At 34.2% G+C, this 25038-nt stretch overlaps 2 protein-coding genes and 1 pseudogene across 2 annotated transcripts; all 3 read left to right on the forward strand.

Annotated features, from left to right (window-relative positions):
- Positions 1–2240: 2240 nt before the first annotated feature.
- Positions 2241–3248, forward strand: LOC133299199 (2-hydroxyisoflavanone dehydratase-like). Its single transcript, XM_061498639.1, has one exon. It carries the CDS (start codon positions 2241–2243, stop codon positions 3246–3248), a length of 1008 nt encoding a protein of 335 aa, XP_061354623.1.
- A 1896-nt stretch (positions 3249–5144) lies between these two features.
- Positions 5145–6128, forward strand: LOC133299202 (2-hydroxyisoflavanone dehydratase-like; annotated as a pseudogene).
- Positions 6129–10037: 3909 nt separating this feature from the next.
- Positions 10038–21130, forward strand: LOC133299204 (uncharacterized). The gene is made up of 2 exons (XM_061498641.1): positions 10038–11025; positions 20142–21130. The coding sequence occupies exons 1-2, from the start codon at positions 10038–10040 to the stop codon at positions 21128–21130; spliced, it is 1977 nt and encodes a 658-aa protein (XP_061354625.1).
- The last annotated feature ends 3908 nt before the right edge of the window (positions 21131–25038 follow it).

The raw sequence follows: 25038 nt of genomic DNA on the forward strand, positions 1-25038 counted from the left end.
TACACTTATTAATTAATTATTAATTCCAATAAATGATAACCGTTGATTGGAGGAAATCAACGGTTGGGATTTGGTGTCAAATTTCAAAATTTGACACCGGTGTCAAAGGATCCTGCCCTTATTTTAAATTTGATTTTAAAAATTTGAAAATGCCAATCATTTTAATAAAATATTAATACGAAACAAAATTTTGAGTAACCGCCAGGAAGACCACTTGTTATAATTGAATGTTTAAAGTGAAACCTTACGAAGTCAGTTTTGGAAAGATTTGAGTTTTTCTTCAAGCTGACGTTAATGGTTGAAACAAAGAGGGACTTTCCATAGAACGTCCCTTAAACTAGCCAGTATCCCGGAAGACCCAGAAATTGGTGTCTTATCCAAAGACCATCCTCTTTTCAAAAAGTAAAAATAAAAAAACTTTACCTCGCAGCTTGACTTGTGGAAACGGCACATTGATTTATTTACTTTTTAAATATTTCAATTATTTATATTCTTAAAATAATATTTTATTAATATTTTTTTTTTTTTGATAACATATTTTTTCTTTCTTTGCAAACCTTTATATATGTATTAAATTTTTTTTACCGGTCCATCAATTATTTAATTAGTTTACTTTAAACCAGGAGATCACAAGAATAAAAAAAAAATCTTCATACCAATTGTTTAACAAGATTAATGTTTATAATTTTAAATGATATAGAATTATATTATTTTAGTTAAAATTATTGTATTCTATGGTGAGAGAAATAATTACATAATACAAATTATGGTGGAAGAAAATGTTTTTTTTTAATTCAAATATTAAATAAGTAATAATAATTTTAACTAAAATAATTATGCTTTAAAATTCTAAATTCTCTCAACAAGTCAGCTTAATAGTTATCTGCAATCAAAAAAGGAGGTTGCGTATTCAATACATTAACTATTTAGGCAATTAGGAGACTTTAACTTGCAAGTTAAATTATTTATAATTTAAATTGAAATCTCATGAACCTACTTTTGGTATTTTCTTTTCATTTTTAAGTTTTGCTCCTCACCTACAACCAACCACAATATGTAGATAAAATTGATTATTAAGCAATGTGTAAATATCATATTTCCTAAATTTTATTAGAAAATATAAGATCATTTGACAATAAAAGCTGTAAAAGAATACACACAACTCAAGAATTTTTTTTTGGAAATTGTTTTCTCCGATCATAGGAAATAACTATATCATATGACAAAGACATAAAAAACGTGCATGCAATTTTTTTTGTTCTTTAACTTGCAGGCTTCACATTTATTGTTAGTGTAGGAAAAAAATTTCTTTCATGTTAAATGAGAAAAGTATTACCCTTTCTTAGTACCGAGAGTAGTTTAAAACTTTAATCTCGGGACTCACCTCAAATCGGACTAGTTGCGAAGTAATGAACCAATTAGAATATCTCAAAAAAAAAAATTACTTAAATAAAATTTACTATTAAAATAACGTGTAAATAAATTGTATATTTCTTAGTTTATATTTGTTTTCTTGGGCGCGAACCACTTATGTCTACAAAAGAAAAAATGAAAATGAGTAAATACTATATTTCCTCAAATATTCTAAGCTTATCCAAGGATGTATTTGGTTAGAAAATATTATTAGATTTTTCAATTGATTGTCTTAAAGACATTTATAAAAGAGTATTCAATACTTTAAATGCTTTACATTTTTGTTTAAAACTTTTTTATTATTATTTGCCAATTCAGTAATAAATTATACCTTTTTTTTTTTTATAACATAAATTATACCTTTTGTCATAATAAGAAAGGAAAATATTACCCACCTTGTAGGGATGAAATGAGGCGGAAATCAAGATAATTATCTTATTTTAGGGTTATAATAATCTTTCTCATTTAATTTTTTAATATTTCAACAAAAAATGACATCGTTTTGAGAGTAAGTATTATCTACAAATATTAAAGCCATACAATATAGGAAAAAATGTATATCATTTAAAAGATGTAAAGTTGTGTCATTTTAAGTGTGAAAGAAGGAGATAGATAAAGAAGGAGAGAGTGAACAAAAAAATATAAATGTGTGAGTCCCACCTCCTTATGATAGTAAAATGACATAAATTGTGTCATTTAAAAAGATAAATCATTTTTCCTATAATATATATTATTCATTGTAGTTAGTGTTAAAAATCTCTTTTTTCCTATATATAAAATAGAAAATTGAATCCTTGGACTACATATTTTGCAATTGCAAATGTGAAATGGCTTCCACTGAAGGCATTACATCCCTTAACATCAAGAAGAAGGAGATAGTCTCACAGGTTCCCTCCTTCATATATGTATACAGCGATGGCTCCGTTGAACGCCCCAGAGACTACCCAAGAATTCCACCCTCACCGAAAGACCCTGCAACTGGTGTCTCGTCTAAAGATGTTGTCTTCTCAAACGACCCTCACCTCTCTGCTCGACTTTTCCTTCCAAAACTAACACAATCCAATCACAACCAAAAACTCTCCATCTTAGTCTACTTTCATGGCGGTGCATTTTGCTGTGAATCAGCCTTTGCAGCGCACCACCACAAATACTGCAACATCATAGCTTCTCAAGGTAATGTTTTGATTGTTTCCATTGAGTACAGGAAGGCTCCACAGCATTTTCTCCCAACAGGTTATGATGACTGTTGGGCTGGTCTCTATTGGGTTGCCTCTCATGCCACCGAAAACCCCACCATTACAAACAGAGAACCATGGCTCATAAATCATGGTAATTTCAACAAGATTTTCATAGGGGGTGACAGCAGCGGTGGTAATAATGTTCATAACATTGCCATGCGTGCTGGGGTTGAAACTTTACCTGGTGGTGTCAAACTATATGGTGCTTATCTTAACCATCCTTACTTTTGGGGTTCAAAACCAATTGGGTCTGAATCTGTTACAGGGTTGGAGGAGTCCTTGGCGTCTCTGGGTTGGAAATTCGCGTACCCTGATGCGCCTGGTGGGATAGATAACCCCATGATCAATCCATTGGCTCCTGGGGCACCCAGCTTGGCTACACTTGGGTGTTCTAAAATGCTAGTTACTTTTGCTGGTAAGGATCCCTTTCGAGACAGAACAGTATTGTATTGTGAAGCTGTGAAGGAGAGTGAGTGGGAAGGGGAAGTGCAACTCTTTGAACAGGAAGAAGAGGAGCATGTTTATTATATGTTCGATCCGGAAACTGAGCAAGCCAAAAGATTGATAAAAGTCGTGGCTGATTTTCTTCACCAGTGAAAATAACCTCAATCAATTGTCGTCCTCCTTCTAGTTTACAAAGGGTTTCTTAGAAATGTAAAAGTGCAGATTTTGTATATCTATTCCAATTAATTAATCCAACTACATGTTCGGATTACATGATTTTTAAAAAGCTCTCATCACTATTCACTTTAATTAAATTTTAAACATGTTATTTTGGAAAAAATAACTATTCATTCTCCTAGAACGTCATCTATTTATTTAGAGTAAACACCATTTTTAGTCCCTGACAATATCTACGAAGTCCTTTTCAGTCCTGACAATAAAAAAGGACCAAATTGGTCCCTGAAAGTACAAGAAAAGGGTCACTCTACATATTTGGGAGTTGACATAAGGACTAACATGACCCTTTTTTTGTAATTTCAGGGACCAATTTGATCCTTTTTTATTGCCAGGGACTAAAAAGGACTTCGTAGACTAAAAAGGGTGTTTACTCATTTATTTATTGGACATTAATTTTTTAAAATTTTTTTTAAACAAATATTAATGATAGTTGTCAGAGTTACGTCAATTATTAAATGGGTTTTATGTATGTAATGTTACAGGATGAAAAACAAGTTTTGTGCTGACACAATAAATTGCTGGAGTCCATCATTTATTTTTCTCTTTAGTCAATTCACTTTCTCTCTCTTAGTTATTGTCGGAAACTTTTATGTTTTCCTGTAATATTATTGTTGTATTTCCCTTATTAATTATTTTGAACTTAATTTTATAAATTTAAAAATACCAATCTTTTTAATAAATTTTTAAGGGAACAGATTCACTTACCATTAAAATTTTTTATCACTCTTACAACCAATTTAATTATCGTTAATTTTCGTCAATCTAACGGTTTTAATCTATTGGAAATTAATAACATTTATTGTGTCACATTTATTAATTAATTATTAATTTCCAATAGATTATAACCGTTAGATTGACGGAGATCACCGGTGATTAAATTGATTGTAAGTGTGGTAAACTTTTTTTGTAGTAAGTATATTCTACTCCAATTTTTAATACAAAACAATTTTTCTGTAACGCACTGCACTAGGAAATTTAATTTTATAATTTAGGAAAAACTTTAAAAAAAATTCTTATAAGTGTTTTTTGGAATTATTTATACTCTTATTTAAAGTGTTTTTTATTATTTACTCCTTTTACTTAAATTTTTTTTGTCACTTACCCTAAGTGATAAAGAAATTTAAATTAAAGATGTAAATAATTCAAAATATCGGAGAGAGGATAAGTGATTTGGTTTTTTTATCACTTACTTAAGTGATAAAGAAATTTTAAATTAAAGATATAAATAATTCAAAATTTCAGGGGGAGATGATGAGTGATTCTCAAGAAAATTATAGTTTATTTTTGAAGTTTTTTCTATATTTTAATGTTCAATCTGAAACCTGTCACTTTTGGAAAGATGTGAGGGAAGCCCTTTTTTCTTCAAACCGACATAAGCTGGTGAAACAAAGAGGAACTAAACGTGAGTCTGTATATATATACAAACAGCAGATAATTTGCACGCAGCCCTTGTAACTTTTATGCATGAAATGATTCCGCTGCAGGTCCCAAATCTCCTTACACCAATAAGGAGATAGTATCATATATTCCCTCTTATATATACGTTTAGAGTGATGGCACCATTGAACGCCTAAGAGACTACCCATGAATTCCATCCTCACTCGAAGTCCTTGCAACCAGCTGTGCACATGGGTTGAATTGAACTGAATTTTTTGAAAAATCGAATTGAATTGGTTTAAACGGTTCAGTTTGAAAACGATTCGGTTCGGTTCGAAAATGATTCAGTTCGGTTAGAATAGTTCAGTTCGATTCAGAACCGATTTGGGTAGATCGATTCAGTTCGAAAGTGGTTTGGTTCGGTTCAATTCGAAAATGGTTCATTTCTTGAACTGGTTTTAAAAACCAGTTCGGATCATGAACTGATTTTTAAAAATTGATTATTTTAAGTGGAGTTCAGTTCGGTTCAGTTTTTTTGATTATTTTGCACATCTCTACATGCAACTAGTGTCTCATCCAAAGATGTTGTCTTCTCAGATGACCTTCACCTCTCTTCTCGATTTTTCCTTCCAAAGCTAACACAACCCAATCACAACCAAAAACTCTCCATCTCAACCTCCAAGGGTAGCTCAATTGACTACTGAACTTCCAAGAGTTTGCTTGAATAAGGGGTTTAGACTCTGTATCTCTGTCTCAAGCAAATTCTTGAAAAGTCTTTGGGGGCCAGAGGATGTGCCTCTCTCCTTGAAGAGGGAATTAGTCTCATCCTTCCTCCAGTAGCGAAGCTCAATGCACCTGCTATTCCAATGAAAGGCAGCCTTCGGGCTGTACTTCGAGAATAAAGTGATTGGACGAGGTTAAGAGGTTATAAAAAAAAAAAAAAGACTCCATCTTGTTTTACTTTCACGGTGGTGCATTCTGTTGTGAATCTAACTTTTCAGCTCACCTCTCAAGGTAATGTTTTGATTGTTTCCATTGAGGACAGGAAAGCTCCACAGCATTTTCTCCCAACAGCTTATTATGATTGTTGGGCCAGTCTTCAATGGGTTGCCTCACATGCCACCGAAAGCTTCAGCAACAAAGACCCATGGCTGATGAATCATGGTGATTTCAGCAAAGTTTTCATAGGGGGTGACAGCAGCGGTGGTAATATTGTTCATAACATTGCCATGCGTGCTGGGGTTGAATCTTTTACCTAGTGGTGTCAAACTATATGGTGCTTATCTTAACCATGATCAATCCAAGCTTTACCTGGGTTGGAAATTCGTGTACCCTTCTGCACCTGGTGGGTTAGAAAACCCCATGATCAATCCATTGGCTCCTAAGCTTGGCTACAATCGGGTTTTCTCAGTATACTAATTGACAATGAGCTAAATAAAGTGTAAATAAGTGAGATGACCAATGATTTTTATTTTACTCGAATTTTACATGTGGTGCGTCTTTATTAGATGACTTTGGTCAATTTTAATAAGTAAAAGACTCGCCTGATGAACTTTGATAAAATAGAACAAATTGCTCAATAGTTTAAAAAATGAGATAAATTAATAAATAGTTTTATAAATTGATAAATAATTTTTAAATTAATGGTGGATTGGTCAATTGCTCCATTTATTGTAAGAATTGATTTATTGATAAATATTCTACATTGAATGATATAAATATTTCAATAAATGTATTTTTTTTTAAAATTTAATAAACTTTTAAATATAAATTGTTTTTAAAAAAAAATTAAGATAATTCAATATAATTCTATGTCTTAATCCATGGCAACGTGTTTACTATTTAGTCTATGGGTCGAGGAATTTTTTAATATGCTCTGGACCACCGTGGTCCTTCCACTTAAATATTGACACTTGTTTTATTTAATTTTTCTTTTCTTTTCTCTCTCCTCTCTTTTCTATCCTCAACTTTTTTTCTCTTTCTGTCACCTCAGTCCCACCCAATACCTTTTGGTCCCACACCATTATAAGTTCGCTCATGGGTCGCATATGGCTTGGATGGTTTGTTTCTGCAATGTCATCCACTTGAGTTGAGCTCTATAAGCTATGCATACTAATAAAAAACTTCTGTATTATCCCACAACTTTTTTTTCCCTTTATTATATTTTTCCAATATATTCCTTTTTTTCACTATTTTCTACCATTTTCTTATATAGTTCTGAAATTTCTCTTTTACCAATTTACACGAGTCCTTTAATAAAAATGACGCAATGCGTTTGTCAATAAGCATATCAATAGAATTTTTTTTTTATATTATTGGTTATGTCCTTTTACTTCAATTAATATTTTCTTTGTGTTTTTTTATTATTCAGTGTTAAAATGTTTTTTATATTATTATTTTTTGTACAAACACGTTTCAAGATTATATATGAGACTATGTTTCGATGTTTTCTGATTTCATAAATAATTTTAAATGGGGAGGGAAACTTACGCTAAGATTAAGAATTCTTACCAGTTAAAGGATTATATTCTGCCTTTTCTGATAGACTTTATTGGTGTCTTCCTAGTTCCTCAAGATTATCAGTTAAAGGATTATATTCTGCCTTCTCTGATCCTTATGATGTTCAAAGTGGGAGACCTTAATTGTGGAAGTGGCTTGGCCCTCAGAGAATCAAATTTTTTCTCTGGAAAGTGGGACATGACAGGTTATCAACCAAGAGTAGATTGAATAGGTTTAATTTGGGCAGCTCAACATATTTGGTTTGTAACCAAGAAATTGAAAAAACCTTGCATTTGTTGAGGGAGTGTTCAAGTATTAGGAATATTCGGAATTGGTTTTCACCTCACTTGGCTGTTCCAGCTTTTTTTTCTTTGAATTTGCAGGATTGGCTAATAGAAAACTTGAAGCAGCTGTCATCTTACTGTTTTGAAATCCCCTCGGCGCTGATTTTTGGAATGACCTGTTGGAAGGCATGGTCTTGGAGAAACGAGATTATACATGACTCGGGTAAAATGGAAAGCAGGTATAATCTGGAGGTGATTTTCTTAAATGCTAGAGAGGTTCTTTCATCCTTTGAAACATATTGTAATGCTATTCATAGGAGTGCTTTGCTTAAGAATTTAATTAGGAGGGTGCCTCCAGAGGATGAGTGGATAAAAATCAATACAGATGAGGCCTCTAAAAGTAATCTAGGCATGTCTGCTTGTGGGGGTCTGATTAGAGGTTTTTATGGTAAATGGTTGGAAGCTTTCTCTTATAGGATAGGTCACTGCACTGCAATTATAGCTGAGTTGTGGGGTATTCTAAAAGTGTTGGAAAGAGCTTGGGAAGGAGCTTGGAGGAAAATTATTTTGGAGAGTGATTCAGCATATGCTATCACTTTGCTCACCAAATCTGATGATGAATCCCGTGAGTCTCATTTAGTGACTCGAATATGGGAATGACTCTCAAAGGATTGAACTGTTAGGTTGCTTCATACTTATAAGGAAGGAAATATTTGCGCGGACTGGCTAGCTAATTCCCTATGCTAAAGCTAGATCAAGAAGATTTTATGATTTTTCATGTTCCCTCTCCGGATATTAGGTGGTTGTATTTTTCTGATTTTAGCTCAGTTCACAGAGCTAGACACTCTTTAATGTAATTTCTTTGTTTTGTTTTGGGGGAGTGCCCCCACACCAAACAAAAAAAATTCTTATTTTTCTTATTAACCATTAATTCCACTTGCATTTAATAATTTGTGTGAACTTTTAATTTTAATAAATTAAAATTATTAGAGATAAGTAGAATCAAGAATGATTACATGGATGTAATGGACCCACTTTTTAAATTATTTGATATTTAAATTAGCAATCAGTCCATAGCATATATGTTAAAGAATTGATTAATGAAGGTTGAATTAATTAAAAAAATAATGATAGTGATTACATTAAAAGTCTATAGGAGGAATATGATACATGTTAGCATGAGAAGTAAAGTCCAAAAAATAAAATAAAAGAATTACTAATTTATTAAAAATATTTAAATACACAAATAATGACTCTGATTATTACTATTTTTTATTTGGAGAAGATTATTACAATTGTAGTAAAAAATATAATGCTTTAAACATGATTCACAAAAATTTATGGAAATATATTAAAAGTTGATTCTGATTAATCATGAAAATTGATCATGGTTATATTAAAATTGATCATGATTCACTAAAGAATAAAAGGTGACAAATCAAGAAAAATACCAAATAACGAAAATTGATTCTGAATTTAATTTTCAACAAAATTAGACATAGAAGAATTTTGAAGAAACCACTATAATTGAGACCTTAATATCACAAAAACTACCAATAAATCTTTGGCACTACTGTTACATCAAAGATTTAGTACATCCTACCAATGAAAATATTATATGTCAGCTAAAATTCTCTCTCATATGCTAAATTCTCTCTCTCCTGACGTGTAATGCTTTCAATGGTGAAATGCTCTGAATCTAAATACAATAGATACACTTAAGATTTATTCAAAAACTACAGTAAGACATTAAACTTGGATTAAGATATATTATCATATTAATTGAACATTAAATGCATACATTAAATATTTATTTATTTTAAATGAAAATTAATGATATTGTAAGAGTTTACATCAATTTCAATATTTTGAATTTGATTTTATAAATTTAAAAATATCAATCCATTCAAATGAAATAATGCAAATATGACTATTGTACTAAACACTTTAATATGACCGTTGCACTGGACACTTAAACACTCAATGCCACGCTGGTAAAAGAAAAATATGCTCTTCCAGCGAGCGTGTTTGTATATATATATATATATATATATATGAGACAGGATCCTTTGATACTGGTGTCAAAAAAAAAGTTTGACACCTCATCTGAGAGCCGTTAGATTAAAAAAAATCAACGATTCTGATTTGTAAGCATGTGACACCATTGATTTTTTTTAATCTAACGGCTCTCAGATGAGGTGTCAAACTTTTCCTTTGACACCGATGTCAAAGGATCCTGCCTATATATATATATATATGAGGCAGGATCATTTGACACCGGTGTCAAAACAAAAGTTTGACACCTCATCTGAGAGCAGTTAGATTAAAAAAAATCAACGATTCTGATTTGTAAGCATCTGACACCATTGATTTTTTTTAATCTAACGGCCTCTCAGATGAGGTGTCAACCGGTGTCAAAGGATCCTGCCTCTCTATATATATATATATATATATATATATATATATATATATATATATTACATGAATAGCAGAAGACTTCACAAAGTAATCCCAAGTCTTTGTAACTTACTTTTGTATGGCTTCCATGGCAGGTATGACCTCCACCAACACCAAGAAGGAGACAGTCGTACATTTGGGATCCTACATACGCGTCTACAATGATGGTTCCATTGAACGTCCCTTGAACATCCCAAGATGTCCCCCTTCCCCCGAAGACCCAGCAACTGGTGTCTCATCCAAAGACATTCTCTTCTCAAAGAACCCTTACCTCGCTGCTCGGCTTTTCCTTCCAAAGCTATCTCAATCCAATCACAACCACAAACTCTCCATCTTGGTCTACTTTCATGGCGGTGCTTTTTGCTTTGAATCAGCCTTTGCATCGCACCATGTCAAATACTGCAACCTTTTAGCTTCTCAAGCGAATGTTGTGATTGTTTCCGTAGAGCACAGGAAAGCTCCGGAGCATTTTCTCCCAACAGCTTATGACGATTGTTGGGCTGGTCTCTACTGGGTTGCATCCCATGCCACCGCTAACCCCACCAACAGCGACCCATGGCTGATGAATCATGGCGATTTCAACAAAATTTTCATAGGAGGTGACAGCAGTGGTGGTAATATTGTTCATAACGTTGCCATGCGTGCTGGGGTTGAAGCTTTACCCGGTGGTGTGAAATTATATGGTGCTTATCTTAACCACCCCTACTTTTGGGGTTCAAAGCCAATTGGGTCTGAACCTGTTATGGGGTTCGAGGAGACATATCAGTCTCTGATTTGGAACTTTGCGTACCCTTCTGCTCCTGGTGGGTTAGATAACCCCATGATCAATCCATTGGCTCCTGGGGCACCCAGTTTGGCTACACTCGGGTGTTCTAAGATGCTTGTTACTGTTGCTGGCAAGGATCACCTGCACTTTAGGTACAGAGCAGTGTTGTATTATGAAGCTGTGAAGGGGAGCGGGTGGAAAGGGGAAATAGAACTCTTTGAAGAGGAAGAAGAGGATCATGTTTATCACATGTTCAATATGGAAACTGAGCAAGCCAAGAGATTGATAAAAGTTGTGGTTGATTTTCTTCGCCAGTGAAAGAACTGCTGCATTCCATTGTCCTTGAGTTTGCAATGGGTTCCTGCAACCCTCCATAATAAGTTTCTTAGAATTATGTATTTCCGTCGTTTAAAGTCCCTTAAAACTGAATAATACAATCTGACTTGGCTTTGGTCTAGTTGATAAAATCCTTCCTCCAAAAATATCATATCTCAGTTTAGTTTTGTTTATTTTTTATTTATTTTTTGATGCAGTACGATAAGAGGTATAATGATTTTTGGAATGACTTTTTTTTTTTTTCAAAAAAAGTTCAAGTTGAAAAAGTCTTCAGAAAAAATAATAAATATTGGTATGTTGATTGGAATGATTTGCGTTTATTTAGAAGTCTAGATTGATTTCAGTCAATCCCATGCACAAGTAATAAATCGATAAATCGACGTTTAGCAAGCAAGGCATGTTTTGTGCATAGTATTGGATAAGGTTCGATAGTATAAAATTTGATAGTATAAGACCTGATTGTATAAGACCTAATAATATAAGACTTGATTGTATAAGACCTGATTAAATTTTAATACTATCCAGTGTTTGGTACGGTATTGTATACAAAAATATCCTCCAATATTTTAAAAATTAATATATTAAAAAAAATTATTTTAATATATTTATATTGAAATGATATATTAGTTCTTGAAAATTGTACTTGCAAGCAATATTAATTCATCAACCTCTTATCAGGCCTAATCTCACTCCATTAGGCCTGATTAAGTTATACATCATCTTGATGTATTAAGAGATTCTGTTGTATAAGCTTATATACTATACGATGGTCACATCAAACAACTGAAAATGTCATAACGTATAGTATAAATTTATACTATCAAGTCTTATACATCACACATGCCCTAAATTTGAAGTAACTTCGGCAAATGACATGCAAGCTTAAAGGGTAAAGATTTAAAATTGACGCTTTATAATAAGACCTAGACAATTTGGCTTTTTGATCATTTTGCCCTTTCAATAATAACTAATTATTACTTTGCCCCGTATCAAAACATATTATTCATATGCCCTTGTTAACCCTAGGGGGATACTTGTAAGCAATTTTTTTTTGTCAGCATATTGTAACAACCAAATAGTGTTACAACCAATCAATTTCACCGTAAGATCGATTATGTTGATCCAATGGTTATATTTATTTCCATATTTGTATGGTTATGATTCTCCATATTTAACACTTTATATTTATTTTCACCTTTGTATAGTTATGATTTCTCATATTTAATGCTTTCACATTAAATATGAGGAATCATAACCATACAAAGATGAAAATAAATATAACCGTTGGATCAACATAATCGATCTAATGGTGAAATTGATTGGTAATAACGTTGGTAGTAACATTAATTGGTTGTTACAATATCCTTCCCCATTTTTTTTATATAATAATTCAACACAAAGATCGAAACATGCATGATATATAGATAAAACATCATATATTAATTTCATTTTGAGATGAATTTGTGTACCTCATTGTACCATCTTATCTACTAAACGAATAACCTTGATCTCATGGATAGAATCTTCCTCTCTATAACTTATTCCAAAATGTCAGCCTTCAGCCATAGGAGCATGACAGCTCATAGGGTTTAACCCCAATATAAATAGCTAGAGAAGGGACCTATTCAAATACCTTGAGAAGATTTTGTATCCATTGGGTTCACCAGTCACGGAGAATCAGGTTCACACTAAAGCCTACACTGCTGTCCAACTAGATCCAATACTAACATATATCATAAGCCCAAATCAATATGATCTCAATGGGCTAGTCAAAATAATACAAGTGGAATATCTATTAACCCGATTAATTTTAAAACAAAAAATTAATTAATTAATATTGTCCACCTAAAGGAAAATTTCTAATATTCTCCCACTTGGGTTATATTAATTAATTTAATATTATTTTAAAAATAGATTTATTTTGAAATTTCTTTTCAATACCCAGATATATTGCACGGTCTGGGTTTTTAAAAAAAGCAAATCAGAGCCCGATTTGATCAAAAAAGCGAATCAGAGCCATGATCGATCAAAGAGGCGAATCAGAGTCCTCGATTTGGGAGCTGTGGTGAAGAGAAGTGCTGAAGCACCGTGAAAAGATAAGCATAGTTTTAGAGCCTCGTTCTGGGAGTCGTGCTATCTGTTCGATAAAAAAATGGAGATTCCAAAATTTTATGGAAATGAAGATAAAGCTGCGAGATGTTTAATTTGTTTGAAAGAATATTTTCAGGCAGAGAAAATCGATGAAGATGCAAAGTTGATGGAAGCTGTGAGAAGACTAAGAGGAAGCGCGTTTAGTTGGTATCAAGAATGGTATCAAGGATGCATATGGTCCAATCTTGATGCAAGCTGGAAGGACTTTGAGAAGTCGTTTAAAGCAAAATATCTACTTGAAGTTTGTCTTATTGATGATGACACATAATCAAGCAATCCAGAATCAGAGCTCGATATCCAAAATGAATTTGAGTCAGAAAAATCAGAGACTGTGAAAAAGGAAGAAGAACAAGAAGCTGAAGCTGATAATATTGATGATGTGGAAGAAAATACAGAAGCTGCTAAGTGGATGAATAAATATGCTTTGATGAAAGAAAATGAAGAAAAAAGATAAGGAAAAGGTGACAACGAGCGTAGTGGTAATCCTAACGACGTCAATGATGATGATGAGGAATGTGAGAAAGAAGAGGATTTGGGAATATAATACCTTGTTTTCTATTTAGACACTGTTGAGGAAGAAGAAACATCTAGTGATTTTGAACAGAAAGTGAAGCCAAAGAGCAGTAGCAACAAGTCAGGGGGAGTACCAACAAAGAAGACAAACAAAGGAGAAATAATTATAGTAAAAGAAAAACAAACTCTCGTGGATGTGCCAGAAAAGCAAAAGAAAGAAGATATTATGGAGAATGAGCAAAACCAAAAGAACGAAGGATTACTTGGTCAAATTTAGCAGAGATTATGTATGTACCGGAGATGTCACAAACACCGATAAAGATTGTTTATTTTCCACCAATCCCAAAGCCACCAGACAAATGTGTTCCAAAAAATATGATTGGCATACGAAGCCTGATTTGAGGGGGAGTGCTAGAATTCAAATCACACTACCGCCAGGCAAGAATGAAGACTTTGTCAAGATGAGAAAATTGCTTGGAGTTACAAAATCAAGTTTAAGGAAGGGTGTTGAATAAATAAACTTGATTTAGTTTTTGGTCCATTGGACTTAGTATACATTTAGCCCAACATCTAGAATTATACTTTAGGAGTTAGTTTAGCCCAAGATCTAGAAATTTATATTCTATTCAATTCCATGAAAGATCTAGAGGGTAGTTGCACCTACCATTATTAATGAGGGTAGTTGCACCTACCACAATTAATATTTGTACTAGGCTAGTATAAAAAACTCTAGAATTATTTGGAGTCATTGTGCCACTAGTATAAACAAGGGTCGTCTCCAACATTTTGTAACAAGCCAAAAAGAAAAAGAGTTGTGTAGTAAGAAAAGCATTCTCTTCTTCCATATCTTTCTATAACCTTTACTTTTCTCAAATATCCTCCTCCCAACAGCATTGTAATTTGATCCTCCTCACTCACCTTAGCATCGACATGAGCAAGACCCAATGTGAGTTTCATGAATTCATCAAGATTCTCATCAAGAGTCTTGTTAATGTCCATTTAAAATTTATAAACCTCTCCTCGAGGTAGATTTTATTTGACAGAGACTTGACAAGGTATAAGGACTCAAGTTTATACCAGAGTTGGTGGGGGTTAGTTATCTCACTGACTTATCTCAAGACTTTATTGGTGAGATGCAAGACAATGAGAATGTAGGGAAGCTCTTTCATGTCAGCTCTCTCTCCAACAGTGAGATACATAGGGTTTATAGTCGGGTATTTCAGCTTATGTCTTCTGCTAACTGGATTAAAGCTTGTCCAATTGTATTCAAAGAACGGCTCCTCCCACTGGATCGGAAAGAATCCTCTTCTTCTCCACCAAAATTATCATTCTCCAACCTCCGCTCATCACGATTGTTACTATCCATTAAGAAAGGTGGGAATAATTTTACCTTTTCCACAGACGGCGTCAATGTTTTGGACGAACATTAATAAGTATTCTCTAATATCTTGTGTATCTTTCTTATGGAGTTTTTCCCTTTATATATATGCTATAACAGGGGTTACCATAAGAGTGGGTAGTTACTGATTATCCACTATTGAGATTATGGTAGTAGGGCCCTTTTGAGGCCACTAACACTTGGGCCCTACGCACATTCCTAGCTCTTAATCCGGATTTTGGGCTCGAATGCTTGTACCTTATCGCTGCATCCTGACTCGGATGTGGGCTACATTTAGGCTTGCCTAAGCCCACATGGCCATCCCGAAACAAGGTGCAATCTGAATTAAGTATTAATTATGTATATTTTTATTTTAATATTATTTTTTTGAAAGAAAAAAACAACTCACTGTACGTGAACGACATGAAAATTTCTTGGGTTTCACTACTACCTTCTTGGTGTCTACGGCATCCAATTATGTACATTTCCACTTTCTTGTATTCTATTCAATTCTATTCTATCAACTCGGTCTCATGGCTCAACTTTAACTCACCAACTCGCTCTCTCTCTCTCCTCCACCACCACCACCACCACCACCGCAACCACTACCTTCCCAGAGCTCTCTCCAACAGTAGAGCAGACACCAACGTGGAGAATGATTTTGATTCATGTCTGTGTATCGCCATGTGTCATCCGACTCTTTCACCTGGAATTGGTGAATCAGGCCGTCAATCATACGAGGAAACCATGAATCTATATTAAAAAATAATTAAAAAGTTAATCATGTTATTCCTAGATATTAATATAGCAAAAAACATAATTATGTAAACTGTCCTACGATTTCAAGTCTTCAAATAAATACAATCCACTTATACTAATTAATTTAACAAAAATATGTCATCTATCCTAGGGTTTATAGTCGTAGAATAAATTAAATTAACATAAACTATTTAAAACAAAAAATTTCAAACTAATGTTAAAATCCTTTTTATAATTTAATTAAAAATATAAAATATGAATTATCCTATAATTTAGCTATACTAATTAACTCATTCAACAAATATAAAATATATCATCTATCCTAGAATTTACTTCCTACACTAACAAATTAAAAAAATATCATCTAACCTATGGTTTTAAGTCCCAAAATTAATTCTATAAAGCAAAAATAATAATATATAATAATAATAATATTTAAATTAAAAAATATAAATACTAACCTTTTAGAGAGAGTGTGAGGTAAGTAGGGTGACCGGTGTGAGAGTGAGAAAAAGAGGAGGGGCTCCGGTATATATAGTGGTGGGACCTGCACAGTAATGCTACACTGTGCAGTGGGTTTGCTGGTGTTGGGACATGGGTCATTCATGCGTGGAGTGGCAGAGCGGTTGCCACGTAATGCGCCATGTTGCACAACAATTTATGCGAAGTGGACTGGTGTTGCAGATTGGGCAGTTTGACACGTTGACTGACTGAAAATTCTACACTGCTTAATGAGCGAGTTATAAATCGCTAGGTGTTGTAGCGATTTAGGTGATGTGACATTTTAGCAAATTTTTGTTGAAGCATGGCATTCCGATAAATTTTTGCCAATGATGTGGCAAAAAGGTAATTGTCCCCTATGTTTAAGCACTTGTTATTTTAATATATATTTTATTGTATTACATGTTATGGTTATAACTTTTTTTTAAGTGATCACTCATGCCAATAACTTTTACTTATTTGCTTTAATTTTTTCTCATCATGAAAAAAATTGAAGACAATAGCTAATTAAAGATAAATAAAATCTGGGCAATGAAATTCTCATGTTGCTGGAGAAAAGGGTAGTTTCCTACAAACTTAAACTCGGGGCGAGACCCATACATAAAGAAAAAAAATTGTTTGCATATAAAACGAACTCTTACTAGTATTGTTGTCAAAAACTAGTCTAAAAAAGTAAAAACATATGTTTTTACGTTTTTACTTAAGTGATACGTGTTAAAACGCAAGTAAAAACTCTCCTCAGTAAAAACTGGTAGAAACTTCGTATAAAAACTTGTTATAGGAGCAAGAGAAGAGGACATTGAGGACATGTAATTGATGCAAATAATGTGTTTGATTTGAATCAATTGATATAATTTAGAAGTTATTTAAACTTTATTCTTTTGATATTTTGGAACTTGGTTATAGGAGTAGTTAAACTCTTTTTTTATTTTTTTGAACTTATGTCTTATATAGTTATGAGACTTATTTTTTAAAATATGAAATTGTTCATTAAATTTTGAGCAGTGATATATATATATATATATAATTTTGTATCTTTTCCTTATGTAGTAGAAACTCTATGCTTCGTGTCATTTTTACGATTTACGTTTCTACCATTCCCTTCCATTTCTACGTAGAAACTCGATTTTGACAACATTAGTTACTATTATAAGAAAAGAATTCCCTTTCCCATAAAATCATTTAACATGAGATTGGCAAAGTTAAAATCAAGTAATGTAAAAGTGCGTATATTTTTCTGAATTAAATAATCAAAATATTACATGGTCGGATTATATAATTTTTGAAAAAACTGTCATCATTACTCATTTTAATTAATCATTAAAAATGTTATTTGTTTAAAAATAACAATTCCTTTTTTGCAACGGCATCTACTTATTTATTGAACATTAAATGCATACATTAAATATTTTGAACATTTCCAAGATCTTAAATAAATATTAATGATAGATATCAGAGTTATATCAATTTAAATATTGATTTAGATTGTGAAAACTGATTGTGATCGATATCAGAAGTCAGTTTAGAATTCAACTGTTAACAAAATTAGAAAAAGGAAGATAATGTCAAAATTAATATTATAAGACATTAAAATCAGATTAGGATATGTTATTATATTGCATATTTAATGAACATTAATTTTTTTAAATATTTCTTGCAAGATTTTGAATAAATAATAGTAAAAAGTTTATAAACTCCTATATGATTTACTCTTTTATCAGTTATATTTTTATATATATTTTTTTATCAATTATCCCCTTATAATTTAGCTGTGAATAACAATAATATTAGTACTGCAAGCTTCATTATCATTGTTACTATTATGTGCTGAGATCATGCAATTAATCCTTTATTATCGGTTGTTACTATTATGTGCTGAGATCATTGTTACTTTTCATAAAACTGCCCAAATCCCAGCACCATTTTCAAGAATAGTTAAAAGCAACAAAAATACCCTTTAAATTCGTTATAAACATGGGATCTATTTATTTCATACAACATAGATAAGATAATGAAGTTCACTGTTTTATCAGTATTGCATGAGATAATTATCTCATGCAACATAACATAATTATTTACTTATAAACATATATCAATTTTAACACATTAAACAAAACATGATAACCCCCAGTAAGTGACAATTTTAATTATAAGCATTCCAATTCACTGCATCATAAGAGAAGCCAACATAGAAGAACCCAAAACAGGCAAAGCAAACCCAGCTCCAATCTCCATTAATTGCGACGTTGGTGCTATGTCTGAATCCTGTGTCACAGTATTGGTCACACAAAACAAACCCACAACTATTACTGCCACAAAAAAGTGAGTTGCAGGGCCATTTTTTGGTACATAAGAAATGCTTTTTAAGGTCAGATTTTATTTTTTATAGACAAAATTACAAACATAAAATAAGGGTAAAATATGTAAGTTAGTTTAATAAGTAACAATGTTAAAAGTGGATTTGGATGGAAAAAAAATTAATAATAAAAAAAAGCATAGAAATATAAGTGATAAAAAGAATTTATAAACTTTTCTTTAAAAGAGCGTTTGGTTGGAGTTTAAGGGTAAGATATCAAGTTTTTTTCCTAGCAAACCAATTTACCCAGTTATTGATGATTGTTTGCAAATTCAGATGAAATACACTATGCTCAAATCCCACTTCTAATGTGGTATTTGAAGTTAGCCAGCTAAATGAAAAAAAGATGACAAAGGAGATGCCAAAATTACCCTCTTCTAACAGTATTTTTTTGCTCCAGCTTTAATGGTGAGTGCTGAGTGTTCTCAAAACAGCATTTGAATCTTCAATATTTGCATGTTTCACCAACTCCTCACAAACAATACCCATAACCCAAATAATATGATTTTCTGAAAATGCAAATGCAATTGGAATTCTCATCACAAAGGAATCAACTTTTTGAGTTTTTGCAACCTCTGAACCTAACCCAGATGAGTTGTAATCTGTCATGGGGTTATGTTTTTCAGTCTCATTGAATCAATATCTCAAATGGGTTCTCTGATTCTTGGACTGCTGTGAATTTTCTTTTGTTATTTTTCTTCATCTTTTTTTTTGTTGTTCTTTCACTTCTTTGTTGGTTTCTCCGTGTGTGAAAGTGTTAAGATGGGGAAAGAGATGATAGAAAACGTGAATGGTGATGGAGAGCTTGATGAGCTTGAGATGTTGCTGAATGAGATCCCTTAGATGACCCATTAACCACCGACAACATATATGGGTTTGTACTAAAAAAAAAAAGTAAAGGGTAGGTGATTAAAAAAATTTTAAAGAAATTTTCGTAATTGTAATTTATTTTTCCATCTATATTTTACCTCAAACCAAACATAGATTTTATAAATTTTACCTAATTTGCCTGATAAAATTTTTTCTAACCAAACAATTTTTTTTACATTTTCCTACTAAAGTCATTTTCTAACCATTTCTCAATCAATTATATTTTTCTTTTCTAGTATTCAAAAAAATTTCTAGTTAAACAAACGCCCCTAAATATAAAAGATGGTTGCAGAGTTACATCAATTCAAATATTTGGAACTCAATTTAATATTGAAACTGAAACTCCCTACCTTCACTTTTGGATAGATTCGAGAGAAACGTCAGTTTCTTCAAGCTGACCAGCTGAAATTAGGTTGGTTCAAATAAATAGATACTAAACGTTTTTTAAAATAAAAAATAAAAATACACTGGTGTTTGTCTATATATATTACATGAATAGCAGAAGACTTCACAAAGTAATCCCAAGTCTTTGTAACTTACTTTTGTATGGCTTCCATGGCAGGTATGACCTCCACCAACACCAAGAAGGAGACAGTCGTACATTTGGGATCCTACATACGCGTCTACAATGATGGTTCCATTGAACGTCCCTTGAACATCCCAAGATGTCCCCCTTCCCCCGAAGACCCAGCAACTGGTGTCTCATCCAAAGACATTCTCTTCTCAAAGAACCCTTACCTCGCTGCTCGGCTTTTCCTTCCAAAGCTATCTCAATCCAATCACAACCACAAACTCTCCATCTTGGTCTACTTTCATGGCGGTGCTTTTTGCTTTGAATCAGCCTTTGCATCGCACCATGTCAAATACTGCAACCTTTTAGCTTCTCAAGCGAATGTTGTGATTGTTTCCGTAGAGCACAGGAAAGCTCCGGAGCATTTTCTCCCAACAGCTTATGATGATTGTTGGGCTGGTCTCTACTGGGTTGCATCCCATGCCACCGCTAACCCCACCAACAGCGACCCATGGCTGATGAATCATGGCGACTTCAACAAAGTTTTCATAGGAGGTGACAGCAGTGGTGGTAATATTGTTCATAACGTTGCCATGCGTGCTGGGGTTGAAGCTTTACCCGGTGGTGTGAAATTATATGGTGCTTATCTTAACCACCCCTACTTTTGGGGTTCAAAGCCAATTGGGTCTGAACCTGTTATGGGGTTCGAGGAGACATATCAGTCTCTGATTTGGAACTTTGCGTACCCTTCTGCTCCTGGTGGGTTAGATAACCCCATGATCAATCCATTGGCTCCTGGGGCACCCAGTTTGGCTACACTCGGGTGTTCTAAGATGCTTGTTACTGTTGCTGGCAAGGATCACCTGCACTTCAGGTACAGAGCAGTGTTGTATTATGAAGCTGTGAAGGGGAGCGGGTGGAAAGGGGAAATAGAACTCTTTGAAGAGGAAGAAGAGGATCATGTTTATCACATGTTCAATATGGAAACTGAGCAAGCCAAAAGATTGATAAAAGTTGTGGTTGATTTTCTTCGACAGTGAAAGAACTGCTGCATTCCAATGTCCATGAGTTTGCAATGGTTTCCTGCAACCTTCCATAATAAGTTTCTTAGAATTATGTATTTCCGTCGTTTAAAGTCCCTTAAAACTGAATAATACAATCTGACTTGGCTTTGGTCTAGTTGATAAAATCCTTCTTCCATAATATCATATCTCAGTTTACAATTTGTTTATTTTTTATTATTTTTTTGATGCAGTACGATAAGAGGTGTAATGATTTTTGGAATGACTTTATTTATTTATTTTTCAAAAAAAGTTCAAGTTGAAAAAGTCTTCAGAAAAAATAATAAATATTGGTATGTTGATTGTAATGATTTGCGTTTATTTAGAAGTCTAGATTAATTTCAGTCAATCCCGTGCACAAGTAATAAATCGACATTTAAGAACTAACACATTCCGGACTGAGTTTTTAAAAAACCCACTCCTCCCTAAACCCTAACACATCTTCCCTTCAATTCCGTCCACTTTTCCGACAAATTCCACCGGTTGTTTCAACCTTATCGTGGATGGAACATGTCATGCGGTTTCTTCCTTATTTCCTTGTCTTTCGTTTAGCCCCGTCTGAGATGCGGCTATTGGAGTGTCCATGGTTCGCTTATAGCCAAAATAAATAATAAAATGAAATGAATAGCATTTGACTGGTTAACCCTTCTAGTTTTTTTATGAATTAGCCGATGCATTCATTTTTTATTTTGATTGGAGATTGGTCTGGGAGAATGACACAATAGCATTTGACTGCCATCTAGACTTCTTCAGGCTATTAAATTGAAGTTACTGAATGGACTCCTGTATGCTGTGTTCTATAATTTATCTACAGATTCATATTCTGCCGATCTGCACCAAAGTCCGAAGTTGTGCGTTCTGCTGTTGTGCAATTGGCCATGCACTTTGACATTGTTGACTCCTTTCACTTTACTGATACATAACATTGAGACTTAAAATGTGACATGTAAAATATTAGGTTAAAATGCAGGTTTGTAAGCTAAGGATTGTCGGATCAAAGGGATATAAGACAGAAGTATGGGTTGACCTTTCGGATGCCATGACAAGAGTATGAGTGGGGATGGGGCTTGTGGACCGTTAGGGTGGAATACCAAATTGTTGAGGATGGTTGCCTATGCTTGTTCTGTTGCTTAATTCGACTCCAGGCTTCATTCTTCTATATGTTGTATTTGGTGGTTTGCTCTTTACTGTTAAGGTTAGGTCATGGTGGGTGCCTGATGATTGTTAAGGTATCAACACACAGATGCAAGAGACAACCAAACGAATAATCTACTAAAGTTTTTCTTTATTATCAAACTCTCTTTTCTTGCTCTGTACTTTCTATGACGATTACATCTCCTTATATGGTAGCTTGCTAAAAATAACTTAAACACCTATTAAAAGCTATTAAACGCAATAAAACATAAACCGTAGAAAACTTACAGCCATTTAACAAATATCAAAACCAAACCCCCATAACACTTAACCAACATTAATTCCTAAACATAAAACTTCTAGAGACCCATTAATCTAAAAACCGTACATTTAAGTTTATCTAATAACACTCCTCCATAAACTTAAATGCTTCTTCCATCTTTCATCCCAAGCATCTTCTTGCAATTGTTGAGCAGCAACGTCGGCAGTGGCTTTGTGAAAATGTCCCCGACTTGCTCTTGACTGGTCACGTGTGTTAACTCCACATTTCCTTCCTTTACTTGATCCCGGATGAAGTGAAATCGGACGTCAATATGCTTGCTTCTCTCATGATTCACCGGGTTCTTGGCTAACTCTATAGCCGACTTGTTATCAACTCGAATCTCGGTTGGGCCGACTTGTTTTTCCTCCAACTTGCTTAGTAAATTCCTAAGCCATACTGCATGACAAACACACCAAGATGCTGCTACATATTCAGCTTCACAGGTAGACAAGGTTACAATGGGTTGCTTCTTCGAAATCCAAGTGAATGCCGTGTTGCCCATGAAAAACACATAACCAGCCGTGCTCTTTCGATCATCTACGTCTCCACACCAATCACTGTCAGAGTATCCAATCAACTTGTGTTTTGCTGAACTCGGGTAGTGTAACCCGTGTGAAATTGTACCTTGAACATACCTCAAAATTCTCTTTACCGCCTTCCAATGTGTGTATCTTGGCTCCTCCATGAACCGACTTACTACGCCGACACTCAACGAGATATCCGGCCTCGTGCATGTGAGATAGCGTAGGCTTCCCACCAAGCTTCTGTATTTGCTTGCATCAACTAGATCTCCACCATCATACTTTGAGAGTTTTGAACCGGGTTCCATAGGAGTTGAAACCGGCTTGCAATCTGCCATCTTAAATCTTTTGAGAATCTCCTTTGCATATGCCTCTTGAGAGACAAAGATACCCGAGTTGTCTTGTCTGACTTCCAGACCAAGAAAATATTTCATCAGACCAAGATCTGTCATTTCGAATTCTCTTGTCATTGTGCTCTTGAACTCTTGTATCATCTTGGCATTGTTTCCCATAAAAATGAGATCGTCAACATAAAGAGCTACAATTAACAAGTCTCCTCTATTTTTCTTAACATAAACAGCGTGTTCATATGGACATTGTTCAAGTCCATTCTCCTTGAAATATTTGTCAATATGAGCATTCCATGCCCGTGGTGCTTGCTTCAACCCGTAAAGTGCTTTCTTCAATCTCAGCACCTTCTTCTCTTCTCCTGCCTTCATGTAGCCCGGCGGTTGTTCCACATAGACTTCTTCTTCAAGAACACCATTCAGAAATGCCGACTTTACATCCATTTGATGTATTGGCCACCTGTATTGAGCAGCCTGTGAGATGAGTAGCCGAATTGTCTCCATCCTTGTAACAGGGGCAAACACCTCGTCATAGTCAATTCCAGCCTTCTGCTTATAACCTTTTGCAACTAGCCGAGCTTTATTTCGTTCTATCTCCCCTTTAGCATTCATCTTCTTCTTGAACACCCACTTCACTCCAATGGGCCGACTTCCGTTTGGTAGCTCGGCTAACTCCCATGTGTTATTTCGGTCAATGGCTTCTATCTCCTCATCCATGGCATCTTGCCATTTCTTATCTCGGATGGCTTCTTCAAAACTTATGTTTTCAGAGTCTGCAAGAAGACAAACAAAATGTACCTCACTTGTTGACTCATATATGTCCTGTATGCTCCGCATCCTGGGTTGTCGTACCTCGTCTTCATCATCAGAAACTTCAGGGCTTGCCGGGTTGATAATTTGTGTTGAGATTCTGCCTTCAAAATTCACCTCGGATGAATTGCTCCAGTCCCACTCATTTGCTTCATTAAACCTTACATCTCGGCTCACTACAACCTTCTCGTTGACGGGGTCAAACAGCTTATACCCCTTTGTTTTTTCATCATATCCCACAAAAACATATTTCCTGCTTTTGTCCTCGAGCTTAGTTCTGAGCTGGTCTGGTACGTGTGCATAGGCCACACTACCAAATACTCTAAGATGTTCCACTGATGGCTTTTGACCGCTCCAAGCTTCTTGTGGTGTTTTGTCATCTAAACTCGAATGTGGACATCGGTTCTGCACATACACAGCACACTGCACAGCTTCCGCCCAAAACTCCTTCGGCATCTTCTTGTTTTTGAGCATTGCCCGAACCATGTCAAGAATAGTTCGGTTCTTCCTTTCAGCCACACCGTTCTGTTGTGGTGAGTATGGTGCTGTTAGAAACCTCCTTATCCCCTGTTCCTCACAAAATGTCAGAAATTTTGTCGAGGTATATTCCCCACCTCGGTCAGAACGCACCGATTTGATATAGCTTCTTGTTGCCTTCTCAATCATCACCTTGAACTTTTTGAACACATCAAACACCTCGGACTTCTCCTTCAGAAAATAGACCCAAGTTTTCCGTGAGAAATCATCAATAAA

Source organism: Gastrolobium bilobum, unplaced genomic scaffold (assembly GCF_033153095.1).
Source record: "Gastrolobium bilobum isolate Gb01-03AN ecotype WA unplaced genomic scaffold, APGP_CSIRO_Gbil_v1 utg500, whole genome shotgun sequence".
Taxonomy (NCBI): Eukaryota; Viridiplantae; Streptophyta; class Magnoliopsida; order Fabales; family Fabaceae; genus Gastrolobium; species Gastrolobium bilobum.

What these genes read in the sequence shown, in the direction of transcription:
- LOC133299199 (XM_061498639.1), top strand. Translation starts at nt 2,241, where the DNA reads ATGGCTTCCACTGAAGGCATTACATCCCTTAACATCAAGAAGAAGGAG.
- LOC133299204 (XM_061498641.1), top strand. Translation starts at nt 10,038, where the DNA reads ATGGCAGGTATGACCTCCACCAACACCAAGAAGGAGACAGTCGTACAT. An exon ending in AGTTGTGGTTGATTTTCTTC is followed by an intron (nt 11,026 to 20,141) that starts GCCAGTGAAAGA and finishes CTTCCATGGCAG; the next exon opens with GTATGACCTCCACCAACACC.